The 27,500-nt window shown below is 39.1% G+C and overlaps 1 protein-coding gene across 1 annotated transcript; it reads left to right on the top strand.

Moving 5' to 3' along the window:
• The first annotated feature begins 194 nt into the window (after positions 1-194).
• LOC125046098 (iodotyrosine deiodinase 1-like) lies at positions 195-15,169 on the top strand. Its single transcript, XM_047643736.1, is given in 8 exon segments — positions 195-594; positions 2,446-2,740; positions 6,077-6,191; positions 10,508-10,638; positions 13,323-13,448; positions 13,882-13,970; positions 13,972-14,073; positions 14,511-15,169. Coding segments are annotated over 7 exon segments (948 nt in total). The 5' UTR covers positions 195-594; positions 2,446-2,538; the 3' UTR covers positions 14,694-15,169.
• The last annotated feature ends 12,331 nt before the right edge of the window (positions 15,170-27,500 follow it).

The raw sequence follows: 27,500 nt of genomic DNA, 5'->3' as shown, positions 1-27,500 counted from the left end.
TTAATTATTGATACAAATGCAATTCAAAATTTTGAGTGAAGGCTTAGCAGTAGAGAAAACTGCTTGAACACCTTCATGAAAGGCAAAACCCGCCAGGCTCGAAACTGGACGAACGCCACGGAAGCGATAGACCGCGAGCCCTAGGGACGTACTTTAAAGGCGTCGTTGACATTTATGATATACGGACCTAAGGCTTATATTTGGAGCAAAGGGATGCTGCGTTTCAGATAATATAAGCAACCAGAATGAAAAAATTCAAAGTGATATAAGATATATTACTGATGAGACAATGCTTATTGAATGTGTGCATTGTGTCGCATACACTTGTGTACAGTGAATGTTCAGTGATAGTGAGGATAATAGAAAGCAAAATAGAACGCTTTGAAAAATGTGAAAGAATAATGACCATATGGTTTGAGTTGATGCCATTGCTTGTGATGCCATCATCTGCAAGCTTGGAAGTGAAGTGTTTTCTCGTCCTGACAAGAATGAGGTCTTTTGTCTTTGGTATAATATGTTAGACAAGATGCTGAACTTTTCCCCGTCTCGTGTGGATGTGGATGTAGCTCGTGATATCGAATCAACAGGAGATAGGTGTGTGAGGCAGATGTTTTATTTATCCTTACTAAAACCGTCTCGACTTTGTAGATGCAAGGGAAGTCATTTTTTTATGATTACTGTTAGAGAGGGTATTCCATATCTTTTATGACTAATGTTACTGTTTTAATTTCCATTTTGAAGTTGTTTGTGCACATCTTATCTCTCGCCGTGTGTGTCTGGGTGCTATCGTTTATCATTATGGGGGATCATTCTTACGATAAAAAAGGCACTAGATATGGAGCTTGTTTGCAATGGTTTTTATTATTGCCCTCTCTCTCTCTCTCTCTCTCTCTCTCTCTCTCTCTCTCTCTCTCTCTCTCTCTCTCTCTCTCTCTCTCTCTCTCTCTCTCTCTCTATCTATCTTTCTCTCTCTCTCTCATAAACACACACACACGCGCGTGTTTGTGTCCACACACTAAACACCACATATATTGTAAATATTTCCAGCTTTTCCGATTTCTATCACGTTTAATTTGTCTATACCATTATCCGACTTGGTTAACGTGTAATTATCGAGTCGCCACCCTCCTCCTCGTTCGCAAATTGCCTCTTTGGCCCTGACCTCTCCCGGCCATTCTCTCTTCCTCTCCTCCGCCCCTTCCTCTCCCGGCTGTTCCCTCTTCTTCTCCTCTGCCCCTTTCTTTACCTGTTTTCGAGTGCTTTTGCTGTTATCAGCTTGTTATATACTTGTTTTTATGGATTATAGATTGAGGAAAAAGGATGGGATAAAAGGGAACAATTAGAAAGGGGGGGGGGGGGATACGGGCAACGGAGATGGAAAGGAAGAGGGAGAAGAAGCAAGAGTGGGGTAGATAATGCAGAAGGAACACGAGGGAATGGGTAATTAAGACGGGGTAAAGGGTTAAGAGAAGAGAGAAGAAGAGGGAAGGATTAAGATAAGGGAGAAATAGATAGAGGGAGTAAGTAGCGTAAGGGAGAGGGGAAGGTGAAAGGGAAAGAGTCTATCTGTTTTTTCATTTCCTCTGCCCTCCCTCCCTCCTTCGCCCACCCATCCACCTCCTCACGTCTCTCCCTCCACCTCTCCTTCTCTCTCTCTCTCTCTCCCTCTCCCTCTCTCCCTCTCCCTCTCCCTCTCCCTCCCTCTCCCTCTCCCTCTCCCTCTCCATCCCCCCCTCTCTCTCTCCCTCCCCTTCTCTTTCTTTCTTTCAATTTCTCTCATTCTCTTTCTCATTCTCCCTCCTTATCTACCCTTTTCCATTACTCTCCCACCCTCCTCGCAGATGAACGTATCTCTCGGGGGAAAAACGCAGACACATAGAAAATGTAAAACGTGTTTGTTTATTCCGATACAGAGAAGAAAACGTTTCATTATTATCATAATTGTTGCTATTATTTTCTCTCATTATTATTATTATTATTATTATTATTATTATTATTATTATTATCTTTCACTCTTATGCATCACTGTCATCATCATCCTTATATTATCACTATCACTATATTATCACTATCCCTGTTTTCTTAAACTTCAGTACCAAAGCGAAGTGAGTTATGAGGGTGAAATTGAATTACTTCTAGTGTTAATAGATAGAGTGCACGCTCGGGAAGGTGTCAGTTCACCTTTAACAGCGTTCGAGAATTTTTAGTGTTTATCTGCCCTGCGTGTATCTGGGAAGCTTGTAAAGTTAGTCAGCGTTGTTGTTTTTGTTTGTTTGTGTTCTTTATTTCGTTTTTTTGTTTGTTTGTTTTGAGAAAACAGAATTAAAATCCCCCCCTCCCCCATTTCTTTCTCAAACAAAACATTTCTTTCTCAGGACAAAACCAAAAAATAAGTAAACAAAAAAAAAAAAAAAAATCCCATAAACCATATAATTTCTTCCTCAGACGATTCTGCCTCAAACCTAAAAAAAAAAAGAGAAAGAAAAGAAAAGAACAAGGAAAGAAGTTTCAAATTACAAACAAACAAAATCTAAGAACATGGGCTTCGCGACACGGTATCTGATTCCCTTCGTGGAGGATCACCTACTGCAGATCTTGCTCTCCTGCCTCGTCGTCGCAGCCTTCCACCGACTCCTACGACGCATGCGCACTCGAGATCCGCGCGCAGACAGGGACCCTCTGGCGGCGTCTGCAAGGGAGGCTGAATCCAAAGCGGAGAAAGGGAGCAGAAATGTAATTGGTGAGTTATTTCATTTCTATTTACTTATTATTTATTTATTTATTTTTAAGTAAGGGGATGATGATGTAATGATGATTAGGGCAACTACAATAATGATCGTGATAGTGAGAATGGTAATAATAACTATGATAATAATGTTAATGATTTTACTAATTGTATCAATTCTTTTGATATTAAAAAAAAAAATTGCTGCAAATTCTGCTACAGTTATTTATTGATAACAATAGATGATAACCTTAATCATTACACTTGTTTTTAAATAAGAAGAGACAAACAGACAAGCTGTAAAGACAGGTAGATTTATAGATAGATAAAGAGAAAAATAGGGGCTGACAACAGACCGAGAAAAAAAAAGAAAAAGAGGGAGAGGGAGAGAGTAACGGACAGCCAGACAGACAGAGAGAAATATGAAAATAATGCGAAGCTCATAATAAGAATTCATTGATTATGAATTCTAACAACGACAGCGATTAGCAAGGTTGATTTTCCTTCTTCCGTTATACACCTGAACCCTTATTGCAGAAATAATCATAAAAAAACTCTGAAGGAGATCCGTAACAAGAAACCAATATGAGCGGCTGCTGTAAACCCGACTTTCGATATAATATCTTCACTTTAGCACATACTTTTTGTTTCCGCAGTTCCCGCTGGGTTTTTTTTTTCTTGCTCATATATTTGGTTTACAATTATCAGTATAATGATAATTCTTACTATTATCATTGGCATAAGACATAATCTGATTATAAATTATTAGTTTACCAATAAGAATATAAACTTAATAGGTTTTCTCCCTTTATATTGCAAAGTACTGAGTACATCATGACACATATAAATTACAATTGATGAATATTACAAACTACGCTTGATGATTACACAGTACGGTTTGTAAAAAAGTTACTTTAAAATATGCATCATGATAATTAGCATTATGGTATTATCGTATACATAAACATAAAGCACATGATTCACCTTGGCCTTTGATATGTTCGCTTGATGGTTGGGAAACGTTAGAAATGTTTTTTTTTTTATTATTATTAATATTAAAACACTGATAATTATTACTATTAATATTATTATTATTTACATGTTCGCAACAAGAAGAATAAAGGTGAATACTCAAGTAACATAAAACAAATGAAGGCGAAGAAATTGTCGAAAAAAGTTATACACTTAAATTGACATTAACGTATAATTTGTAATATTTATTAGACATAACTTATAACCAACCAAAAATCGGTCGGTTTCGAATATAGATAAATAAATGTTGTAGCCATTACTCTCTTACTTTTCTTATGAATATTGTTTTCATCATCAGTATTATTATCATAATTTTCATCAATATTATTATCATAATTTTCATCAATATTATTATCATAATTTTCATCAATATTATTATCATTATTGCTATCTCTCTCCTTCTCTCTCCCTTTCTATCTCTCTCTCTCTCTCTCTCTCTCTCTCTCTCTATATATATATATATATGTATAGATATGCATATATATACATATATACATATATGTATATGTATATGTATATATGTGTATATATGGATATATATGCATATGTGTATATATGTATATATAAATATATATGTATATACATGTGTATATATACACACACATATCCATATGTATAAATATATGCATATATATTCATATATATTATATATATATATGTATATGTATATATACATATATACATGCATATGTGTATGTATACATACATATATACATATATATGTATATACACACACATATATATACATATATTTATATATATGCATACATATGTTTGTATATATACATACGTATATATATGTATATGTACATAAATATATATATATATATATACATATACATATATGTATATATGGATATATATATGTATACATATATATATATATATATATATATATATATATATATATATGTACATATAAGTATATATATGTAGATATAATATATATATTATATGTATATAAGTATATATATGTATATATTATATATATTATCTGTATATACGTATATATATGTATATATTACACACACATACACACACACACACACACACACACACACACACACATATATATATATATGTATATATATATGTATATATATATATGTATATATATATATATATATATATATATATATATATATATATATATATATATATGCCTCTGCTCTCCCTGTCTACCCGGGTCTTTCTTACATATATTTTTGATCTCATGTCTTTTTATACGCATGTCACCCTCCCTACCCTTTTTATATCCCTTCCCTCCTTCCTTTCATGCCTTTCCCTCCCCTCCCTCCCCTCCCTCCTTCCTTCCCTCACTTTTCCTCTCTCACTCTCCCCCCTTCCCTCCGTTTTTCCCTTCTCTTTCCCATTTCTGTTCTCCCCCCTCCCTCACCTCTCTCTCTCTCTCCCTCCCTCCCACCCTCCCTCCTTTCCCTCCCTTCCCTCCTTTCCCTCCCTTGAGTGAGCATCGATTGGAGCGTCTTGAAGCCAACCGGTATTTCCTTGTGTTGGCTCTTAAAGACGATATTGCGTCCTCAACATTCGTACGGGAGGCGAGATATTGTTGTTGTTTTTACGTTGTTACTGCTGTCGTTGGTGTTATTGTTATTTTCATTATTAATTTTGCTATTATCATTATCATTATTATTTTCATTACAATTATTATTATTAGTAGTAGTAGTGTTGTTATTAATAATATTATTATTATTGTTATTATTATTATCATTATTATTATTATTATTATTATTATTATTATTATTATTATTATTATTATTATTATTATTATTATTATTATTATCATCATCATCATCATTATTATTATTACTATTACTAATACTGTAATTACTGTTATTATTCCCTTTATTATCATTATTATTATCTTAATAGTTCTTATTATTACTGTTATTATTGTTGTTGTTTTTCTTAAAGTTGTTATTGTTATCATCATTACTATTATCATTATTATTAGTATAATTACATTTTTTTTATAAACGTTAGTAGTTTGTTATTATTATTATCATTATTTATTATTATTGGTATTAGTATTGTTATCATCATCATCGTTATCATTATTATAATTATCATTATTGTATGTATATATATGTTATTTTCTTATTGTCATTATTATAACTATTATTTTCTTATTATTGTTATTATTTTATTACTATCGTTATCATTCTTGTTATAATTGTCATCATCATCAAATCCATTCATCTTATAATCTCTATCCATTTATATTTTGTTTATTTTATATGTTTATCAATACATTTAATTCCATTTTCCCACCATTTTCTCCGTGCTTCTCCTCCTCCTCAGAATCGGGAGGCGTTGGGGATGTGGAGGAGGAGGTGGAGGACGAGGTGGACAAGTCGAAGCTGGTGGACCCTCTCTTTCCTGATGACTTGAACCATATCCCTTACGCGCGAACAAGGTGAGAGAGAGCGCGGTGACCGGTCGGTTTTCTCTCTCTCTCTCTCTCTCTCTTCTCTCTCTCTCTCTCTCTCTCTCTCTCTCTCTCTCTCTCTCTCTCTCTCTCTCTCTCTCGTCTCTCTCTCTCTCGTTGTCTCTCTCTCTTCTCTCTCTCTCTCTTCTCTCTCTCTCTCTCTCTCTCTCTCTCTCTCTCTCTCTCTCTCTCTCTCTCTCTCTCTCTCTCTCTCTCTCTCTCTCTCTCTCTCTCTCTCTCTCTCTCTCTCTCTCTCTCTCTCTCTCTCTCTCTCTCTCTCTCTCTCTCTCTCTCTCTCTCTCTCTCTCTCTCTCTCTCTCTCTCTCTCTCTCTCTCTCTCTCTCTCTCTCTCTCTTGTCTCTCTCTCTCTCTCTCTCTCTCTCTCTCTCTCTCTCTCTCTCTCTCTCTCTCTCTCTCTCTCTCTCTCTCTCTTATGATAGTTATTAAGATGATTATAGTGCTCAGTAATGATAGATCAAAAAAATAATAATAATAATTGTAATAATGTTAGTGCTGTTGATGCTATTGCTAATACTTTTAATGATAATAATGAGGATGGTAATAAGGATATTGATAATAGTAATGATAATGATAATGATCATAACAGTAAGAATGATGATAATGATAATAATGATAATAATAATAATAATAATAATAATAATAATAATAATAATAATAATAATAATAGTAACAATAATGATAATAATGATAGTAACAATAATAATAATAATGATAGTAACAATAATAATAATAATAATAATGATAAGAATAATAGTAATAGTACTACTACAATAATAATAAATAATAATAATAAATATGATATAAATTAGTGATTATGATTATACTAGTAGTAATAAAAAAAAACATAATGATGATACTATTACTAATCCTATTATAAATACTTTCATTGTTAAGGATAATGATAATAATAGTAACAGTGGGAATGATAACATTTATACTGATAATATTAATGAAAATAATAATAATGATGCTAATAATAACAATGTCCTGTTTTTATTTTTATTGTTCTTATTATTACCATCATCATCATCATCCATCACCATATGTTACTGTAACGCAATTTCCTTTTAGTACAGTCATATTGTCAGCCAAATGTACAGACAGACTCGTTGAACAAAGCTGCAGCCTCATGTGATAAAAGAAATCGAGAGGGAAGGAGGGCGATATTATAATCAGTGTCACTGTGTTTATCTTATCAGCTGTAACCTTGCATTCTACTAACACGATAAGAGTCGATCTTGATTGATTCACTTCATTTTCCGTGTTTGTGTGTATACGCTTGTCTATACCTTTATAATCTGTCTATATCAAAATCCAGCTGCCTGTCTGTCCTTGTATTTATCTATACATATGTATATTTGCCAACCCATTGTTCTTTTATGTCTATATGTCTGTATGATAGAGTAAAAATGAGATACATACAATCGGTATTGATACAGTGATTACGGACGTAAATCTCAGTCTATGTGGTAGAGTTAAAGCGTTACAATAACAGAACAATGAACATAAAAGTCTTTCTGATTTGTATGTCAGAAATTCACCGCACGTACACCGCAGACAAGAAACATGCAAGGGACCAAAGCAAGAATTTTGGGAATAACTGATAGACGAGTTATGCCAGGAGTATGTCTGATGTTTATAGGTGATAACACAGGAAGTGACAGCTATGGACTCTAGGAGATTACAGCTATGGAGTCTAAGAGATAGTGCGTACAGTCAAATGATTGGCGTAGATGTGTCGAGTCTCTGGAAAAAAATGAGAGCGTAGGGTGTTTTTTTTTTCAGAGAGTAAGAGAATCAAATTAACTAACTGTACATATATGTACACAGATACACAAGTCACTCTATTGCTAATAAGATATTGACACATAGCGATGAAAATGTATAGCAGAATGAGGAGAAAATTTATTTAAAATCCCACAGAATGATGTGTGTCCCCATAGCACAGGAGCGGAGAAGTTGTAGAGAGAGTTTAGAATGGCAGCAGTTAGAGGAAAACATGCTAGAGACCGTTACAGAGGTCTGTGGAATGACATCAGCAAAGAGAAACGGAGAAAGGCATGTGATGGAACGCCGCATTTCAGAAGACTGCTGACAAGGAAAAGAGTTTTTAAACAATGGCAAAGGACAGAGAGGAGAGAGTATAAAGAGATGAAGAGAGAGCCTAGGTGACAGGTGCCATAAGCAAGAAGGATGCAAGACAGAAGTGAAACAGAGATTAGAACACCTCAGCAAGGATAGAATATAATCCAAGGTGGAAAGAGTGAGATGGAAATAGTGACATCAAAGTGGATGGCGTAAAGATGGAAGCTAGAAGAGATGTTTTGAAACTTGGAAGGCCCTATAGAGAACATCACAGAAATAGAGGTAGAAAGTATGAAGAGAGAGACAGCTCCTGGTCTTTCAGGAGAGCCTAGTGGCGTGCTGACAAAAAACGGTAAGAATAGGCCTAAGGAAGTTGACAAATGAATATCAATGAATTTAGGAAAGGAGAAAACTCCATAGCATAGTGAGGGTTGCTGATCGAAGACTGCTGCTGGAGCACATCGGGCATCTGCATTTTAAGTTATTGGTTATTGTGGTAACAGACTATACACAAAGAGTATAGAAAAGGCTTCCGTTTTCTGCGGATGTTTTGGGAATAAAAGCTGAGACCAAAGAAGAGATGGAAAGAATATTTAAAATGGAAAAATAAAGGTTCAAAAGTGAACATAGAGAATATAACAATGATGTCAGGCAAGAGGACATAAAAAACGTGCAGAAGGGAAGACACATCGCTGACACATCGCGTAGGAGTAGGCATCAGCTCTGTGTGTGACAGACGATGATGGAGGTGGTCTTCGGGGTAGAGGTTCCTCAGTTGAGTGGAGAACTTTCAGTGCCTTGCATGCGGAGAGATAAATTATTAAAAAGGATATGCAAAGAAATACAGGTAAGGTATAGCAAGGTTGATAACTGAGAGCCATCTTGGGCCATGAGAGCACGGTGAAAAAAAACAGAGCCATCTTATTGAAAGACAGAGACAATGTATATGTCACCCCTTAAAAAAACTGGAGCATATGTTTATTAAATGTGAAAGATCACATTACCTGGAAAGATGGAATGTGCAGTGGGGGAGGGGGGGGGGGGGGGGGGAGGGTATTGAGGCAGCAAGCAAACGCTACGCCAAAGAGCTGGAGTAGATGCTAATAAAATATTGATAAAATGTAAAAAGAACGAAGCTGAAATATATATATCTGCCATCACTAGAGGAGATGGAGTATGCGAGAAGACGCAGAGTCAAAGAGTTTATCTTCTTCTTTTTCTTCTTCTCAAAGGGTCAAGAGGATGAGATAGTTCGATCCCTTGAACAGAAGAGTGAGGCACTTGACAGGAGAGTCAGATATCGAGGGAAGCCGAAGAAAAATGGGAGAAAATGTGCAGAAAAATGACCTATTCTCACTGGGTGTTGAGGAGGAGGCATTCAACGCGAGAACTCGAAAAGGGAAAAAAGAACTTGACGACAAGTGAGAAAAGGAGAGGGAAATATGGTTTATCTGTTCCCATATCCATCACTTGATATATCGATTTTATATCCTAGTATTTGCTACTGCTATGATAATGGTATGAATGATAATACTAGAAAAGTAACAATAATTACGATAATGATAATTTTACAGGATGATGAGATCAAGAATAATGACAAAATTAGAATAGTACTAATAATACAATTATGGTTTTAATGACAATAATTAATGACAGTATTTCCATTAATCATGAAGGTAACGATAATAAAGCTTTGACAATAATGATGATGATGGTAACAGTAACTATAATGAGAATAATAAGAATAAGTATAACAGTAAAAATCAATATTATTCGTCCTATTATACTTTAATGTTATTGATATTAACGGCGGTGGTTTTATGAATGGAATATTCGTAACTAGAGCAACAATACTGATAAGAAATGATGATTATGATAATGATATCAGTAATGATTATTATAATTTCGATATTAACCCAATGCCGCCTGGGAAAATGAACAAAAAAACGGGGAAAATGCTGTGCTCATTTTTTTTTTTTTTGTGTGTGTGTGTGTGTGTGAAATGTCTCTACACACAGATGGCTCGGCTAGTGCTTAGCCTTACCTGATTTCAAATTTCTTGATTTTTTTACTAGTGCTATGCATATCGATAAATATGGGCATGGCACTTACGTACGTGCCATTTTCCAGACATTTAATATTTTCCTATCTCATCTCCAGACATTTCATATTTTCCTATCTCATCTTCCCTCCTTCAGGTTGTCAGCAGAAGAGAGCATTAAAAAATCAAAGGAGTTTTATGAACTGATGAACACACGTCGCTCCGTCCGATTCTTCAGCTCCGACCCCGTTCCGCGAGAGGTCATTGAGAACATTGTCAGAACGGCAGGTGGGTTGTTGACCTCTGGGTGACCTTCTTCGTGTTTTTTCTTATCTTCTTTTTCTCCATCATCCTCTTGTTTTTTTCTTCATCTTCTTCTTTGCTGCTCCCTTTCGCTGTCTCAGTCTGACTGTCCTTACATTACATTTTTGATAATGGCATGTAACTAGGTCAGTATTAATGCATGTGGTGTTGTTTCGGGATGGAATCAGCATGTGTTGATGTGAACCAAGTGAGAAATAAGTGTACACAGAAGCTAGAACAAGCTGCGTGATATTTCATATGTTAATAACAATGATAGCAGTAGGACACATTGTTAGCAATACAAAACTGGTTGTTATCTGTTCCTGTCTCTCTCTCTCCTCTCCTCTCTTTTCTTCTTTTCTCCTTTCCTCTACCCCTCCCCCCTGCCTCTCTCTCTCTCTCTCTCTCTCTCTCTCTCTCTCTCTCTCTCTCTCTCTCTCTCTCTCTCTCTCTCTCTCTCTCTCTCTCTCTCTCTCTCTCTCTCTTTCTTTCTTTCTTTCTCTGCCTCTCTCTCTCTCTCTCTCTCTCTCTCTCTCTCTCTCTCTCTCTCTCTCTCTCTCTCTCTCTCTCTCTCTCTCTCTCTCTCTCTCTCTCTCTCTCTCTCTGCCTCTCTCTCTCTCTCTCTCTCTCTCTCTCTCTCTCTCTCTCTCTCTCTCTCTCTCTCTCTCTCTCTCTCTCTCTCTCTCTCTCTCTTTCTTTCTCTCTCTCTTTGGCATCGAGACTGCAGAAGACGTCGCTTTCCCCAGTAAGACGTGTTTAGATGACGTTAATTCTTGGCTTCTGTATTAACGAGGGAAATGTAGGTCAAGTCAAAGAAGGGAATAATTATGGAAAAAAAGAAAGATGAATAAAAAACAACTAAGAAACCAAAACACGGTGTGAGCTGTTATTTCGTATTTTTGTTTTGTTTTGTTTCTCTGTATCTCGACCTTTTATCTCGTTTTCTTTTCCTTTGCATTGTCGTCTTTTTTTCCATCTCTTCTCGTTTCTTCCCTTCCGTTCATTCCATTCTCTTCCTTCACCCCTCGTTTTTCTGCTTTATCTTCCCTTCTTCTTTCTTCTCCCTTTGTCTCCTTCTCTTCTGCCTTCGCTCTCTGTCTCTCTCTCCTCCTCCGTAAACTTTTTCGTCTGACTGAATTCCGTCTTGATCTTGTGCAAAGGAAGATCTATGCTACTTCATTTTTTTTTTGAGGGGGGGGGGGGGTGGTAGTAGATAAAATAAAGCGAGTTCATGTAAACATTCTAGAATATTTGTATGCCCAATATAATAGTTTCTTTACAATTAAATCATGTGATATGTATGATTCCCAGGAACTTTACCCGGATGTCGCGGTGTTTGTTTACACGAGCTTTTCATGGGCACCTTGCATGAGGAAAGTTCAAACGAGAACGGAGAAATTGACGGAAGAATGCAAGAGTGGTAGGGCTTATATTCCCTCCCTCCCCCCCCCCCCTTTGCCTCTCACTTTCTCTCATTTCCCTCCTTCGCCCATAATACCTTTTCTTCCCTTCCTTTCATTCTCTCCTTTCCCTTCCCTTCTCCCGTTCACACTACTCCCTCCCTCCCTCCCCCTCTCTCCCTTCTTCCCACCTCAACCTCTCCCTATCTCCTTATCTTCTTTCCTCCCCCTCCCTCCCACCCATCCCCCTCCCCTCTCCCTCCTTCTCATCTCTTTATCTCCCTCTCCCTTCCTCTCCAACCTACCTCCCTCCCTCTCCCCTCACCCTCCCCACCTCCCTCTCTCTCCCATAATCTACGAGCCGCAATCCATAATGCATACCGCCCATCTCTCTCCTCTCCTCTCCTTTCCTCTCCTCAGCTCTCCTCCCCTTTCCTCTCCGCTCCTCTCCTCTCCTTGCCTCTTCTTTCTTTTCCTCTCCTCTCCTCTCCGTTTCTTTCCGATCCTCCTCTTTCATTTCCTCTCTCCTCCTCTCTTTGTCTCTCTTCTCCTCCCCTTTCCTCTCCTTTCCTCTCTTCTTTCCTTTTCTTTCCTTTCCTCTCCTCTCCTCTCCTCTCCTCTCTTCTCCTCTCTTCTCCTCTCCTTTCCTCTCCTCTCCTTTGGTGCAATGCTAACGTTAGTGTTAAACGCCTCTCCTCTCCTTTCCTGTCTCTCCTCTCCTCTCCTTTCCTCTCCTCTCCTCTCCTCTCCTCTCCTCTCCTCTCCTCTCCTCCTCTCCTCTCCTCTCCTCTCCTCTCCTCTCCTCTCCTCTCCTCTCCTCTCCTCTCCTCTCCTCTCTTCTCCTCTCTTCTTCTCTCTTCTTCTATCCTCTCCTCTCCTCTCCTTTCCTCTCCTCTCCTTTGGTGTAATGCTAACGTTAGTGTTAAACGCCTCTCCTCTCCTTTCCTGTCTCTCCTCTCCTCTCCTTTCCTCTCCTCTCCTCTCCTCTCCTCTCCTCTCCTCTCCTCTCCTCTCCTCTCCTCTCCTTTCCTCTCCTCTCCTCTCCTCTCCTCTCCTCTCCTCTCCTTTCCTCTCCTCTCCTCTCCTCTCCTCTCCTCTCCTCTTCTCTTCTCTTCTCTTCTCTTCTCTTCTCTTCTCTTCTCTTCTCTTCTCTTCTCTTCTCTTCTCTTCTCTTCTCTTCTCTCCTCTCCTCTCCTCTTTGGTAATGCTAACGATAGTGTTAAACGCAGATACTACTAACAGTGACTACATAGTGCACACCGCCCACAGGAACGTCCCCCTCCGGCGCCCACACCGAGCCCTGGACATTCGTCGTGGTGGGCGATCCCGAAGTCAAGCAGCGGGTTCGAGAGATCGTGGAAGAGGAAGAGGAAATTAATTACAAGAAGAGGATGGGTAAGAAGAGGCAGTCAAGAGGAAGGAGTTTTTGTTGTTGTGTGAAGTTTGTTTACTTATTTGTGTTTTGTTTTCTTTTTGTATTTTGTTTTATGTTAGTCAGCAGGGAGGGAGGGAGGGAAGAGGAGGAGGGGGGGAGGGGGAGGGGGGGGGGGGGAGGGGGAGTTAGTTTATTCCTTTTTTTTTTTATATCAGGGAGGAGGTTGAGGGGTAATTTTACTTTCGAATTTGTTGATATGTATTTATTTATTTATCTTTATGCATCTTTTAAGATTATTATTAATATTTTTCTGTTTAAATCAGCCCATGCAATCACGTAAAAACCCATTGACAAACCAAATCAGCAAACCACTCTGTACTTGTTTCTAAATCTTGAATCCCCGCCCCTTTTCCTGTCTCTCTTCCTGAACCCTCCGCGGAAACTCCCCAAAAGGAAATCAGTGGGTAAAGGACCTGAAGGCGCTGAAGACGTCGTGGGTGAAGGAGTACCTGACGACGGCCCCTTGGCTCATCCTGGTGTTCAAAGCAGACGTATGGGATGCTGCCTGACGGACGCAAGAGGAACCACTATTACCACGAAATCTCGACGGTTCTGTCGTGTGGCATAATGCTGTCGGCGATACACGTACGTAGAGGAGGAGGGAAAAAGAGTGTCTGTTTGGTTGGCGTGGTTGTGGCGATGCCCTGTTTGGTTGGCGTGGTTGTGGCGGTGCCCTGTTTGGTTAGCGTGGTTGTGGTTGTGGTGTGAATATGTTTTGGGGGCATCTGTACTGTACGGTGTTGATTAAATGACAACATAGGTTATTTATTTGTTGTGCTGAACGCCAACATAATTCGGTCGAGAGAGCAAAATCCAGAGAGAGAGAGAGAGAGAGAGAGAGAGAGAGAGAGAGAGAGAGAGAGAGAGAGAGAGAGAGAGAGAGAGAGAGAGAGAGAGAGAGAGAAGAGAGAGAGAAAAATAAAGGACGAGAGAGAAAAAAAAAAAAAAAAAACACAAATGATAACAACTAACTCTCTCGCCATTATTTTCCATTCTGACGCCCATTGCATCCCCATTTCCAGAACGCAGGTCTCGTCACCCTCACCTCGACGCCCCTCAACTGCGGCCCCGCCCTCAGAACCTTGCTGAACCGCCCGCCCAACGAGAAACTCCTTTTGCTCCTCCCAGTGGGCTTCCCGTCTGAGGATGCCACGGTGCCCGACCTCAAGCGAAAACCTCTGGAGGACATTATGGTTGTGGCATGAGGAAGAGTGTTCTTGTGTTCTTGAGTTTTTTTATTTTTAATGGGGGTTTCATGTGGTTTCTTTGTTTTTGTTTTTATATAAGAGGATTTTTGTTTTATTTATTTGGCGATTATGAGGTATATATATTTTTTTTTTTTTAGAATAAGGATTTATCTTCTCTGAAGCTCTTATCAGGTATTATTGATTTTATGTCTTTTTAAGAGGTCTTCCTTTATTTTTGTGAGACTTTTATGAGATTTATGTTATTTTATGATGTTCTCATAAAGTTTCTATGATTCTGTGAGTTTCTATGAGACACTTATACATTTACTATATTTTTCATAAGGCGTTATGGGGTTTTATGTTAGGATGTGAGGGTATGTGAGATAATGAGGTTTGAGGAACGTTGTTATGAGGTTAAATGAAGGTTTAAATAAGGATGAAGGAAATTTAAAATGTCAGACCGAGGTTTCAATAAAAAAAAAAGGTGTTCAAGATGTTTTTTGTTTTCTTTCCACAAAGCATTTTTGAAAACGATAAATATTTCAGTGTCATAGAGAGAGCGGGAGAAAAACATTGATCTTTCGTAATGAATAAGTAATCATAGAATAATTCAGAATAACACACAGGAGACACGGACAAGAACGTAAACAAAAATATTATGCAAATCACGTACGAAGTGCTATGACCTTGATGTTTAAACACATTCATATATTTCTTTGTTTATATTTCCGGTTAGAGAAAAGGAATGGTTGGAATAAAGACAATGAAAAGGAATTTAAATGAGTTAATTGCCAGGTTCATTTTGTTTTCCTATTTTGATATTATTTCGTCATCGCTTCTATAATAACAATGATGATGTTACATCTGGTATTGCGAGTGCTAATATTAGTGTTAAAGGCATTTATTGACAGTGATAATTACTGGGGAAATGATGAAATCTACTATAATATTAATGACAATGATGATATCAACGGTAGTAAAAATAATAATGACTTAAAATGACTATGATACATTAACGGATAGATGATAAACCAAAAAACGTGCAGCCAATACCGCAAACAAAGATAAAAAAAGAACGCATTTATTTCCCCTAAAAGTCATTCTGCTTACGAATTTCGTATCATCCTGTCGCATGAAAATAAAACTTGCCTTATCGCAAGCTGACATATATCCTTTGGCCCTCAGCACAGGCAACACTCGCCTCTTTCGATAGGGCGGATATGGGTTAGTATAGCGTGGGCAAGGTACATTTTCGGGGAAGTCCCGGATGGACTCGACAGGATGGGCAGTTGGCACTTACGTTGGCAGTGAGACCAGAGGCACTAGAATGCCACCATCATTGATCTGTGCTTTCTAGAGTGGTGACAAAAACGCAGGTTTGTTTGACGTGGATTCGAAGTGGGTAACGTCACCGTTTTATCCTCGTGCGACAAATATGCTTCCTTAATTCTGAAAGACTTGGCAAATCTCTTTCTTTGAAGTTACACGCTTAAAAAAAAGAAAAAAAGAATAACACATCTTGTAAAATAAGAGTGAGAAAGCAAAATTTTTCTTCAGTGTTAATGAAAATCTAAGAATCTTTGTGATAAATAAACAACGAAGATCAAGCTTGGTTAGATAAAAAGTGCCATACCAAATTTCAAATGAGATACCGGAATAAATACGACCAGAGAAAATTTTATGCATACTGAGAAAAAAATGTGAACACCCGACGATCTTAAAAGAAACATAAATTGTGTTTACAAGAGTTTTTTTTTTTTTTTTTTTTTATTAATATGGTGTAGAAATTATTTTCTTTAAGCAACAGCATCAGCATTTCCATATATATTGATATATAGAGTGAGAATATGGCACTGGTAAATGAATTAACAATCTACATACCTGTTCATAAGTATGTGTATATCAGTAACCTGTACTATTTAATACTGAAGGCGATACGTGCAATGTGAGACTGCCTCTCACTCATCAAGGTATTTATAACCATAGTGACACATAGCATAAACATATACAGGCAACACACACTCATGCGAGAACAAACACACAAACGCACACACATACATTCAAATACACACACACATATTAAACATGTTGATGATGGTAATAATAATGAAGATAATGATTGTAATAATGATAATAATCATAAAGATAATAATTGTAATGATAATGATCATTATGATGACGATAGTGATAATGATAGTAATGATAACGATATAAAATTATGATAATAATGATAATAATAATAATAACAACACTCATAATGGTAATAATAATGATAATAATAATAATGATAATAATAATAATAATAATATCAATATTGATAATAATAATAATAATAATAATAATAATAATAATAATAATAATAATAATAATAATAATGATAATAATAATCAATATAAGGAAAATAATGATAATGATAATACTGATAATGATAATGATAATAATAACAATTATACTACTACTACTACTAACAATAATAATGACAATAATAATAATAACAATCATAATAATAATAATGATAATAATAATGATAATAATAATAACAATAATGATAATAATAATAATAATAATAATAATGATGATAATGATAATAATTATAATGATAATAATAATAATAATTGTAATAATAATGATGATGACATAATGATAATAATGATAATAATGATAATAATAATAATAATAATAATAACAACAACAAAAGTAATAGTAATGGTAATAATAATAATAATAATAATGGTAAAAAAGTAATAGCAATAAATGTATTAGTAATAGTACTAATAATGATAATGGTAGAAAATAATAGTGACGATTATGATGATGATAGCAATAAGGATAATGATGATGATAATGATGATAATGATAATAATAATCATAGCAATACTAATAACAATAATAATGATAATAATGATAATAATAATAATAATAATAATAATAATAATAATAATAATGATAATAATACTAATAATAATTACAATAACAATAATAATTACAACAGTAATAATAATAATAATAATAATAACAATACTAATAATAACAAATAAATAATGATGATGATAATAATAATCATAATAATAATAACGACAATAATAGTAATAATAATAATAATAATAATAATAATAATAATAATAATAATAATAATAATGATATTGATAATAATAATATAATAATAACAATAATAATAATATAACAACAACAGCAACAACAACAACAATAACAATAATAATAATAATAATGATAGTGATAAGGATAATAATAATGATAATAATAATAATAATAATAATGATAATAATAATAATGATAATGATAATAATAATGACAATATTAATAATGGTGATAATGATTATATTAATGATAATGATAATAATAATGATCATAACAATAGTGATACTAATGATAGTAATAATAGTAGGAGTAGTAGTAGTAGTAGTAATAATAATAATAGTAGTAGTAGTAGTAGTAATAATAATAGTAATAATAATATTGATAATAATAAAGACACTAATAATATATAGAAGAAGCAGAAGAAATATTCATAATAAAACAAGCAAACAACAATATCAACAACAACAGTTGCACAGTGTACAGTCTCTTCCAGTCTTAGTAACATCCGGGCATGTGCATTGTAGGCGCCCGGATGTCTTGCTGTGTTCTTTACTGCATATTTCGTTCACTTGTAGGAAAAATTCATCACACATAAGAGTTGTTTTTTTTCTTCTAGACAAAGTTCATGTTAACAAAATATATATACGTTTGTGCGTGTTACGATTAGTGTAAGATTGTGATAGTGTAGGCTTAAAATAGATTTATTTTTTGTAAGGTTCAGAAATAATGTGAAATTAGTGCAAACATATAAACACTCCCCGGTCCAGACAAGCGAAACGAATTTAAAACCACTTTTATCTTGTTTCATTTTATTTATTTCACAATTATCATTACCATTTCATTGACAGACTTCACGAATATGATTATACATCTCCATCTATCACACAAACGCGCACTATTTTCCTCGCTCTCAGTCCTTATAGCGACCCATCACATTTCCTGATTTTATTAACGCACCAACACGCTTCCAGAGGCGGGATGGGGTGCAGGTTCAGTAAAGAGAACTGGTGCTTCTCTCTGACTTGCTGCTTCTGCATGAAAGACCGTCCTGCCTGCTACTGGATTGGAGGCGTTGGCTTGGTGAGCTAATCTCTTTTCTTGGGAATTGAAGACTGAGAGGTAACATTGATAAAAATAACACTTAAATATAAACTATTAAGTGATTTTGAAATTGAACACTAACAGTTAATATTATACAGTGACTCTAAAGGGTAAGATAAAGTAATGCTTAAAGGTAAAACTAAAAAGCAACACTGACTAGTAACTAAAAGAAATGATAACACTATGAGGTATAACTAAAATATAAAACTGCTATGTAACATAATCATGAAACAGTGAAATATAACACCAAAATTCAAAATGTAATTATGTGAGGTAACACGAAATTATAACACTAAAATGTACCATGAGTATTTAGTATGTATTCCTTTACTATTGTAATACTAAAGAGTAGCTAAATTGTAATAATGATAGATAACAGGCGAAAGAGAGAGAGAGAGAGAGAGAGAGAGAGAGAGAGAGAGAGAGAGAGAGAGAGATAGAGAGAGAGAGAGAGAGAGGTAGAGAGAGAGAGAGAGAGAGAGAGAGAGAGAGAGAGAGAGAGAGAGAGAGAGAGAGAGAGAGAAAGTGAAATGGATATAGAGAGAAAGAACGAGAGAGAGAGAGAGAGAGAGAGAGAGAGAGAGAGAGAGAGAGAGAGAGAGAGAGAGAGAGAGCGAGAGAGAGAGAAAGAGAGAGAGAGAGAGCGAGAGAGAGAGTGAAAGGTATATAGAGAGAAAGAACGACAGAGAGAGAGAGAGAGAGAGAGAGAGAGAGAGAGAGAGAGAGAGAGAGAGAGAGCGAGAGAGCGAGAGAGCGAGAGAGAGAGAGGGAGAGAGGGAGAGAGAGAGAGAGCGAGAACGAGAGAGAGCGAGAGAGAGAGAGAGCGAGAGAGAGAGAAAAATAGATAGAAAGAGAAAGACGGAGATAGAGAGAGAGAGAGCGAGAGAGCGAGTGAGAGAGAGTGAAAGAGATAGAGAGAGAAAGAACGAGAGAGAGAGACACAGAGAGAGAGCGAGTGAGGGAGAGAGAGAGAGTGAGAGAGAGAGAGAGAGAGAGAGAGAGAGAGAGAGAGAGAGAGAGAGAGAGAGAGAGAGAGAGAGAGGGAGACAGACAGAGAGAGACAGAGACAGAGAGAGAAAGAGAGAACGAAAGAGAGAGAGAGAGAGAGAGAGAGAGAGAGAGAGAGAGAGAGAGAGAGAGAGAGAGAGAGAGAGAGAGAGAGAGAGAGAGAGAGAGAGAGAGAGAGAGAGCGAGAGAGAGAGTGAAAGGTATATAGAGAGAAAGAACGACAGAGAGAGAGAGAGAGAGAGAGAGAGAGAGAGAGAGAGAGAGAGAGAGAGAGAGAGAGAGAGAGAGAGAGAGAGAGAGAGAGAGGAGAGAGAGAGAGAGAGAGAGAGCGAGAGAGAGAGAGAGCGAGAGAGAGAGAAAAATAGATAGAAAGAGAAAGACGGAGATAGAGAGAGAGAGAGCGAGAGAGCGAGTGAGAGAGAGTGAAAGAGATAGAGAGAGAAAGAACGAGAGAGAAAGACACAGAGAGAGAGCGAGTGAGGGAGAGAGAGAGAGTGAGAGAGAGAGAGAGAGAGAAGAGAGAGAAGCGCGCTAGCGCTCTCTCTATGCTCTCGCTCCGCTACTCGTTCGCCCGCCATCTGCTCTCCCTACGCCCGCTCGCGCCATCTGCGCCCTCATCTCGCTCGCTCTCGCGCTCTCTCTCTATCTCCTCTCTCTCGCTCTCTCTATCCCGTACACACTCGCTACTACTCCCTCCCTCTCTCGCTCTCTCTTCTCGTCTCTCGCTCTCCGCGCGCTCTCTCTCTCTCTCGCTCTCTCTCTCGTCTCTCTCCGTCTCTCTCGCTCTCTCTCTCTCTCTTCTCGCTCTCTCTCCCTTTCTCGCTCTCTCGCTCTCGCTCTCGCTCTCGCTCTCTCCCCCACTCACTCCCTCTCCCTCCTTCTCTACTCTCTACTCGCGCTCTCGCGCTCTCGATGCTCTCTCTATCCCTCCCACTCTCTCTGCCCTCCCTCTCGCTCTCTCCCCCTCTCTCTCGCTTGCGATCTCGCTCTCGCTGCGCTAGCTCTCTCTCTCTCTCGTCTCTCTCCTCTCTCTCTCTCTCTCTCCTCTCTCGCTCTTTCTCCCTCCCCTCCGCCGTCCCCCTCTCTCTCCCTCTCTCCCGTCCTCCTCTCTCGCTCTTCTCTCTCTCCTCTCTCTTCGCGATCTCTCTCTCCTCTCGCTCTCTCTCTCTCTCTCTCTCTCTCTCTCTCCCCCACTCCCTAAAACCCCCCCTAAACACCCAATCACCCCCAACCCCCACCTCCTGACAGCTTTCAGTAAAAAAAAGCAAAATTCACCCCCACAAAAAACATATCGCCTACATACACCGGCTCCCCATCCCCTCCACCCCATCCCGCGTCTGCCTCTCCACCCCCTCAACGACATCACTACACCCCCCACTAGACCAAGACTCCTGAACCAAAAGCACAATAACGTAGTCCACAGGAACCATGAAAAAAAACTACCTGAAACACCAAAACCAACCCAAAACCTAAATAACAAAAATATCCGCCTCTACCGAAACACTATCTCGGACAAACCTAACGACCAAAACACACAATGCCACACACAACCGAAAAAAAGAAATATAAAGAACATCCAATGCGCGAACCAGTAATATCCTACTGTAGATAGTGAATACTTCCAAAACAGCATCCGCAAAATTACCCGCACCAGCAGTAGAAAAAATAAACCAACTGAATAATCGGAATGGTTGAGGGATCTTTTCATCATCATTAGGTAATAATTAATCTCACTCTCACTCTCTCTCACTCTCCCTCAAATCTCTCTCTCCTCTATCAGTTCCAACCTCCTCTCTCTCTCACTTTCACTCTTTCTCACTCGACACCTCTCTCTCTCTACACTCACACACACCATCTGACTCACTCTCCACCGACTCACACCACCACTCTCTCATCACACTCTATAACTCACTCACTCTACATCTCTCTCTCTCCTCTCTGTCTCTCTCACTCTCACACTCTCTATCTCCTCTCTCTACTGTCTCACACTCCTTCACCTTATCTCAACCCCCCCGCCCCCCCCCCCCGAAACAACCACTCTCTCTCTCTCACACTCTCCTCCACTCCCACTCACTCTCTCTCTCTTCTCCTCTCCTCTCTCTGTCTCTCTCTCGTCTCTTTGTCACACAACTCTTCTCTCTCTACTCTCCCGTATCTCTCTCTCTTCGTCACTCTCCTCTCTCTCTCCGTTCTCTCTCCTCTCTCTCTCTCTCTCCACTTACTATCCTCCTCACTCTCTTTCTCTCTCGTCACTCTCTCTCAGCCTCTCTCTGTCTCTGTCTGTCTCTTCTGTCTCAGTCTTTTGTCTCTGACTCTGTCTCTTGTCCTCTGTCTCTGTCTTTGTCTCTCTCTCTCTCTCTCGCTCACTCTCTCTCACTCTCAGCTCGTCATCCTCTCTCTCTCTGGTCTCTGTCTCTGTCTCTGTCTCTCTCCTCCTCACTTTCCTTCTCTAATCTCTCATCTCATCCATCTCCTCTCTCGTCACTCTCCCCCTGTGCTCCGATCTATCTCCCCGCTTCTACTTCAACTTCTCTCAACTCCCGGATCTCCTCACTCCTTTTCTTCTCTCTCCTTCTTCAATTCTCTCTCACTCTCCACAGTCCTTCCGTCCCTCCATCTTCCTCCGAGATAACTCCCCAGAATCTCCATTCTCTCCTCCTTGCCTCACTTCCATATCATTTTACCTAATCTTCCCCCCCCCCCCAACGGTCTCACCTTTCCTCCCTTACATATCTTCCTCCACTCTCTCCCGTCCTATCTCACACTCTCATCTCTCTCTCTCTTGTCCTCAATTCTCTTCTCTCTCTCTCCTCGCCCTCTCTCACCTCTCTCTCATCCTCACATCACACACCCTATACTCTCCTTCCCGACACCCCTCCTCCTCATCTCCCTCTCTCCTCCCTCTCACCTCCCCCCCCTCTCCTCTACTACCCTCCCTCCTCCGCAACCTCCCCCCTTCCCCCCCCCTTCTCCCACACCTCTTCCTCTCTCCCTCATCCCCCCTCCTCCCTCCTCTCACCCCCCCCCTCATCCTCACCCCACCTCCCCCTCTTCACCACTCAAACCTCTCCTCCCTCGACTCCCCGTCTCTCCTCCCACTCTCCCCCTGCTCCCCCCTTCCCCCTCACCTCACTCCTTCTCTCCCCTCTCCCTCTCCCCTCTCTCCCTCTCCTCCTCCCTCCCCCTCCCACTCCACTCACTACTCCCTCCTCTCCTCACCCCCACACCCACCAACCACACTCCACACCACACCACACACACCAACTCCCAACACCACTACCACCAGCACCCACTTCCACACCTACACACACACCCACTCCACTCCCTCCCTCCACCTCCTCCTACAACACCTCTACCCCACCCTCTCCCCCCCACCCCACTTCTCACCACCACTACACCCTCAACACCTCACTCACCTACTACACTCACACAACCACACACAATATAGACTCACACGACTCACTCACACCCACTCTCACACACACCAACTACACACCTTCACCACACCCACCACAACACTAACCACCCAACTCTCCCCACACTCATCTCCACACTACACTCACCACACACCCACCTCTCACACTCCACCCTATCTACTCTCTCCAAACACCAACCACACAACCTCTCACACGTCACCCCCACACATCCCTCCACTCACCACCCCCCACACCCTCAACGCAACACCCCCCCCACCCAACTCACCCTCCACCCCACCGTCCCCACAGCCCCATTCTCTCACAACCACCACACGCTACCCAACACTACTAACACTCCCACCCCTACAACAAGAGCCTCCACACCCACACAGCACCACCCAACCCAACAACCACTCACCACCATACGTTCCCCTTTATTCACTCACTATACCACCCCACACACCCACTCACAACTCTACACCCCTTCCACACTCTCCCCAACCCACCACACATACACACACACACCATCACTCTCTCTCCAACACAATCATTCTCTACTGTCCTTCTTTCCTCTCTGACTGTCTCAACTCAAATCCCCCTCTATCTTACTTCTCTTCCTCCCAACACCTCACAGCTCTGTCTCAACTCAGTCCATCTCTATCTCTTGTCTCTGCCTCTTCTCTCTCTCTCTCTTCTCTCCTCCCTCTCTCTCTCTCCTCTTCCACTCCTCTCTCAAACTCTCCTCGACTCTCACTCTTTTCCCCTTCACTATACTCTCTAAATCTCTCTCTCTTCTCATCTCTCTCTCTCCTCTCTCTCATCTCTCTCCCTCCATCCTCTCTCTCGCTCCCTCTCCCAATCCCCTCCTTCTCTCTAGCCCCCCTCTCTTTTCCCCCTCTCTCTTTCTCACTTTCTCTCTCTCTCTCTCACTCCTCTCTCCTCCCTCTCCTCTCACTCTCAATCTCTCTCTCTCTTCTCTCTCTTCTCTACCCCTCTCTCATTCCCCCCCTCTCCCTCTCCTCTCGTTCTCAATCTCTCCCATCTTCTCTCTCCTCACTCTCTCTCTCCCCTCCCCTCTAAACTCCTCTGCCTTTTCCTTTCTATCTATTTTACCTATCTTTCTTTTAAATTATATACTATTTATCTATCTACCCTAAATCCCTCCATCTCCACTTTCAAATTCTGTCTGTCCTTAGCCCCATTATCTCGGGCCTTCTATCACCCCACACAAACCCCTCTCCTTTTTCACTCAGAAAAGGGCCCCATCGCCCCAAAAACAACCACAAACCCAACTTGTCAACAAACGGTCCACGTTTCACCGCAGATCACACCTAATCCCCCCTGGCGGGGGGGTCAATGCAGTCCATTGGGCCGTGAGGGTGTTTTCCTCATCCAAGGGGGAAAGGGGGGGGCACTCCTCGGATTTTTAATTTGTCGGTTTTTTACGCTGTTGTTTTTTGTTTTTTTTTTTTTTTTTTTTTTTTTTTTTTTTTTTTTTTTTTTTTTTTTTTTGGAAATGGAAAATAGTAGTAAACAGAAGTTTGCCAAACAATAATAGTAGTAGCAGTAGTAAATAGTAATTAGTATTGTCTAAAAAATATAGAAGTAGTTTTAGGGAAATTTTGTAGAAAAGAAGTAGTAGAGCAAAAATAGTAGTAGCATTTGTAGTAGTAAATATAAAAAGTAATAGTAATATAAAGAATTTCAAGCAATATAAATAGTATTTCTACTAGTATAGTAAAATAAAAATACTACTATAACTACTGAACTAAAATACAACTACTATAATTAAATTCACTCTCCTGCAGTAGTTTTTTTTTTGCGTTGCTATCCATCAAATCGATCAATAAATATATTTCCCATAAATGATATAAATTATAGCCTCCTCCCACGGAAATCAATGGGGGTGGGGGTTGGGGGGGGTTTGCGTGGGGGGCCGTGAGCTCGGCCCAATAAAAAATTTTGCTGCATCTGTGGTTCTGCATCACCCTCCCCTACCCTATACACCCCCTTTCCCTTAGGTGGTTACTTCCCTCTATTCCAGCTGGTTTTTCGGCATCCACTAATTTTAGTGGTTAAGACGGCAATTTACCAGTAAGGGTTGGTGTGGTGTGTGGTGGTTAGTTTGGGGAATGGGTTTTGCCCGTTTTGGTGTGTGTTTGTGTGGGGGGAGTGTGTGTGTGTGTGTGTGTGGTGTGTGCATACCTACATACACACCCCACACACACAACAATATATTTATATACATATATATATATATATACATATAATATGTGTAAATATAATATATATATATATAAATATAAACATAATTAAATATGGTATATAATAATTATATATATATATTATTATATATATAAATGTGTTGTGTTGTAAGTAATAAAATGTAATAATAAAAATAAAATTTAAATCCACCCATACATCACAATAAATATTATATATATAAAATATTATATATCCATATATACAAAAACACAAACACTATGTTAAAAAAAAATCGATCTTTCGTACATTTTGTTTTCTAAAACACACAACACAGCATTATATATATATATAAATAAAAAAATTATAATTATATATATATACACAACCAAAAAACACACACACCCCAAATTGTTTTTTGGTGTATACAAACATCTCCCTCTCCCTCTCTCCTCACTCTCCTTTTCTCTCTCTCTTCCTCTCCTCTCTCTCTGTCTCTCTCCTCCTTTTTTACTCTTTCTCAACTCTTTATTCTTTTTTATTCTTCTCTCTCTCTCTCCCTCTCTCTTTCGTTTTCCTCCCCATCCTCCCCCCTCCCCTTCTTTTTTCTCTCTCTCTCTCACCCCTTTTTTCCTCTCTCTCCCCACCTTTTCATACTTTTCTTTCTCTCCATCAAATTTTCCCCTCCCCCTTCTCTCTCTTCTCCCTCATTTCTTTCTCTCCCCTCTCTCTCTCCCCTTCTCTTCTCACTCCCTCTCTTCTCTCTTCAACCTTCTCTCTCTTCTCCTCTCCCCTCTTATCTCTCTCTCTCTCTTCTCTCTCTCCCCCCCCCTCAACTTCTCCTCTCCCTCTCTCTTTCCCCCCCTTCCCCTTCTCTCTCATCTCTTCTCCCCTCCGTTCCCTCCTCTCTCTCTCTCTTCTCTCTCATCCCCTCTCTCCCCTCTCGTTTCCCCCTCTCCTTCTCATCTCCTCTCTCTCTCTCTCCCCCTCATCTCCTCCCTAAATTCCCCCAAACTCCCCCTCTCTCAGTCCTCTCTCCCTCTCCTCTCGCTTCCTCCTTCTCTCTCCCCTCTCTCTCTCTCGCTCTCCCCTCTCGTTTTCTCTCCTTCTCTCCTCTCCCTTCTCTCTCTCTCCGATCTCTCTCTCTCTCCTCTCTCTCTAACTCTTCCCTCTCCTTTCTCATCCTTCCCTCCCTCTCTCCTCTCCTCCCTCTCCCCTCTCCCCTCTCTCTATCCCCCCTTTCCCTCTCCTTCTCCCCCTCTCCCTCTCTCTCTCTCCTCTCAACTTCCATTCTCTCTCTCCCCCTCACCCCTTTTTATCTTTTCCCACCCCCCCCTCCCCTTCTCTTCTCCCCTCCCCTCCTCTCAACCTCCCTTCTCTCTCCATTTCCCTAAAACTACTCCTCTCTCTCTCTCCTTCTCTCATCTCTCTCTCCCTCTCCTCCCCTCTCTCTCTCCATCTCTCTCCTCCCTCTCCACCCCCTATCTCCCTCTCGCTTTCCCCCTCTCTCTCCCTCTCTCCCCCCTCCTCTGGGGGGGGGGGGGGGCAATGATAACAACAATAGTAATACCCAATAATAACATCATCTTTTAAAATAATGGAAAAATACTGATACTACTGCTCTACACTACTAAAATAATAATGATAATGGTAATAAATCATCATTATCATAAAATAAACCATGAGATAATGATAACAGCAAAAAAAAATGATAATAATATGGTCTGATAAAGATAATAAAAATAAGGATAATAATATAATAATAATAATAATAAAAATAATTTTAAAATTAAATAATAATAATATAAAAAACATTATAAAAATAGAAGAAGAAGAAAAACATTTAAATAAAATAATCATGAAAATAAAAATAGGAATAACAGTTGTAAAAATGTAAAATAGTAAATAAAAAATGAAAAATAATAATAAATAAAGAAAAAAAAAAATAATAAATTTAAAAAAAATAAAACAATGATATAAAATTTAAAAATAAAAAATA

This window comes from Penaeus chinensis, chromosome 38, assembly GCF_019202785.1.
Source record: "Penaeus chinensis breed Huanghai No. 1 chromosome 38, ASM1920278v2, whole genome shotgun sequence".
Taxonomy (NCBI): Eukaryota; Metazoa; Arthropoda; class Malacostraca; order Decapoda; family Penaeidae; genus Penaeus; species Penaeus chinensis.
The sequence above is the reverse complement of the archived record's forward strand: the minus strand, read 5'-3'. Positions and strand labels throughout refer to the sequence as shown.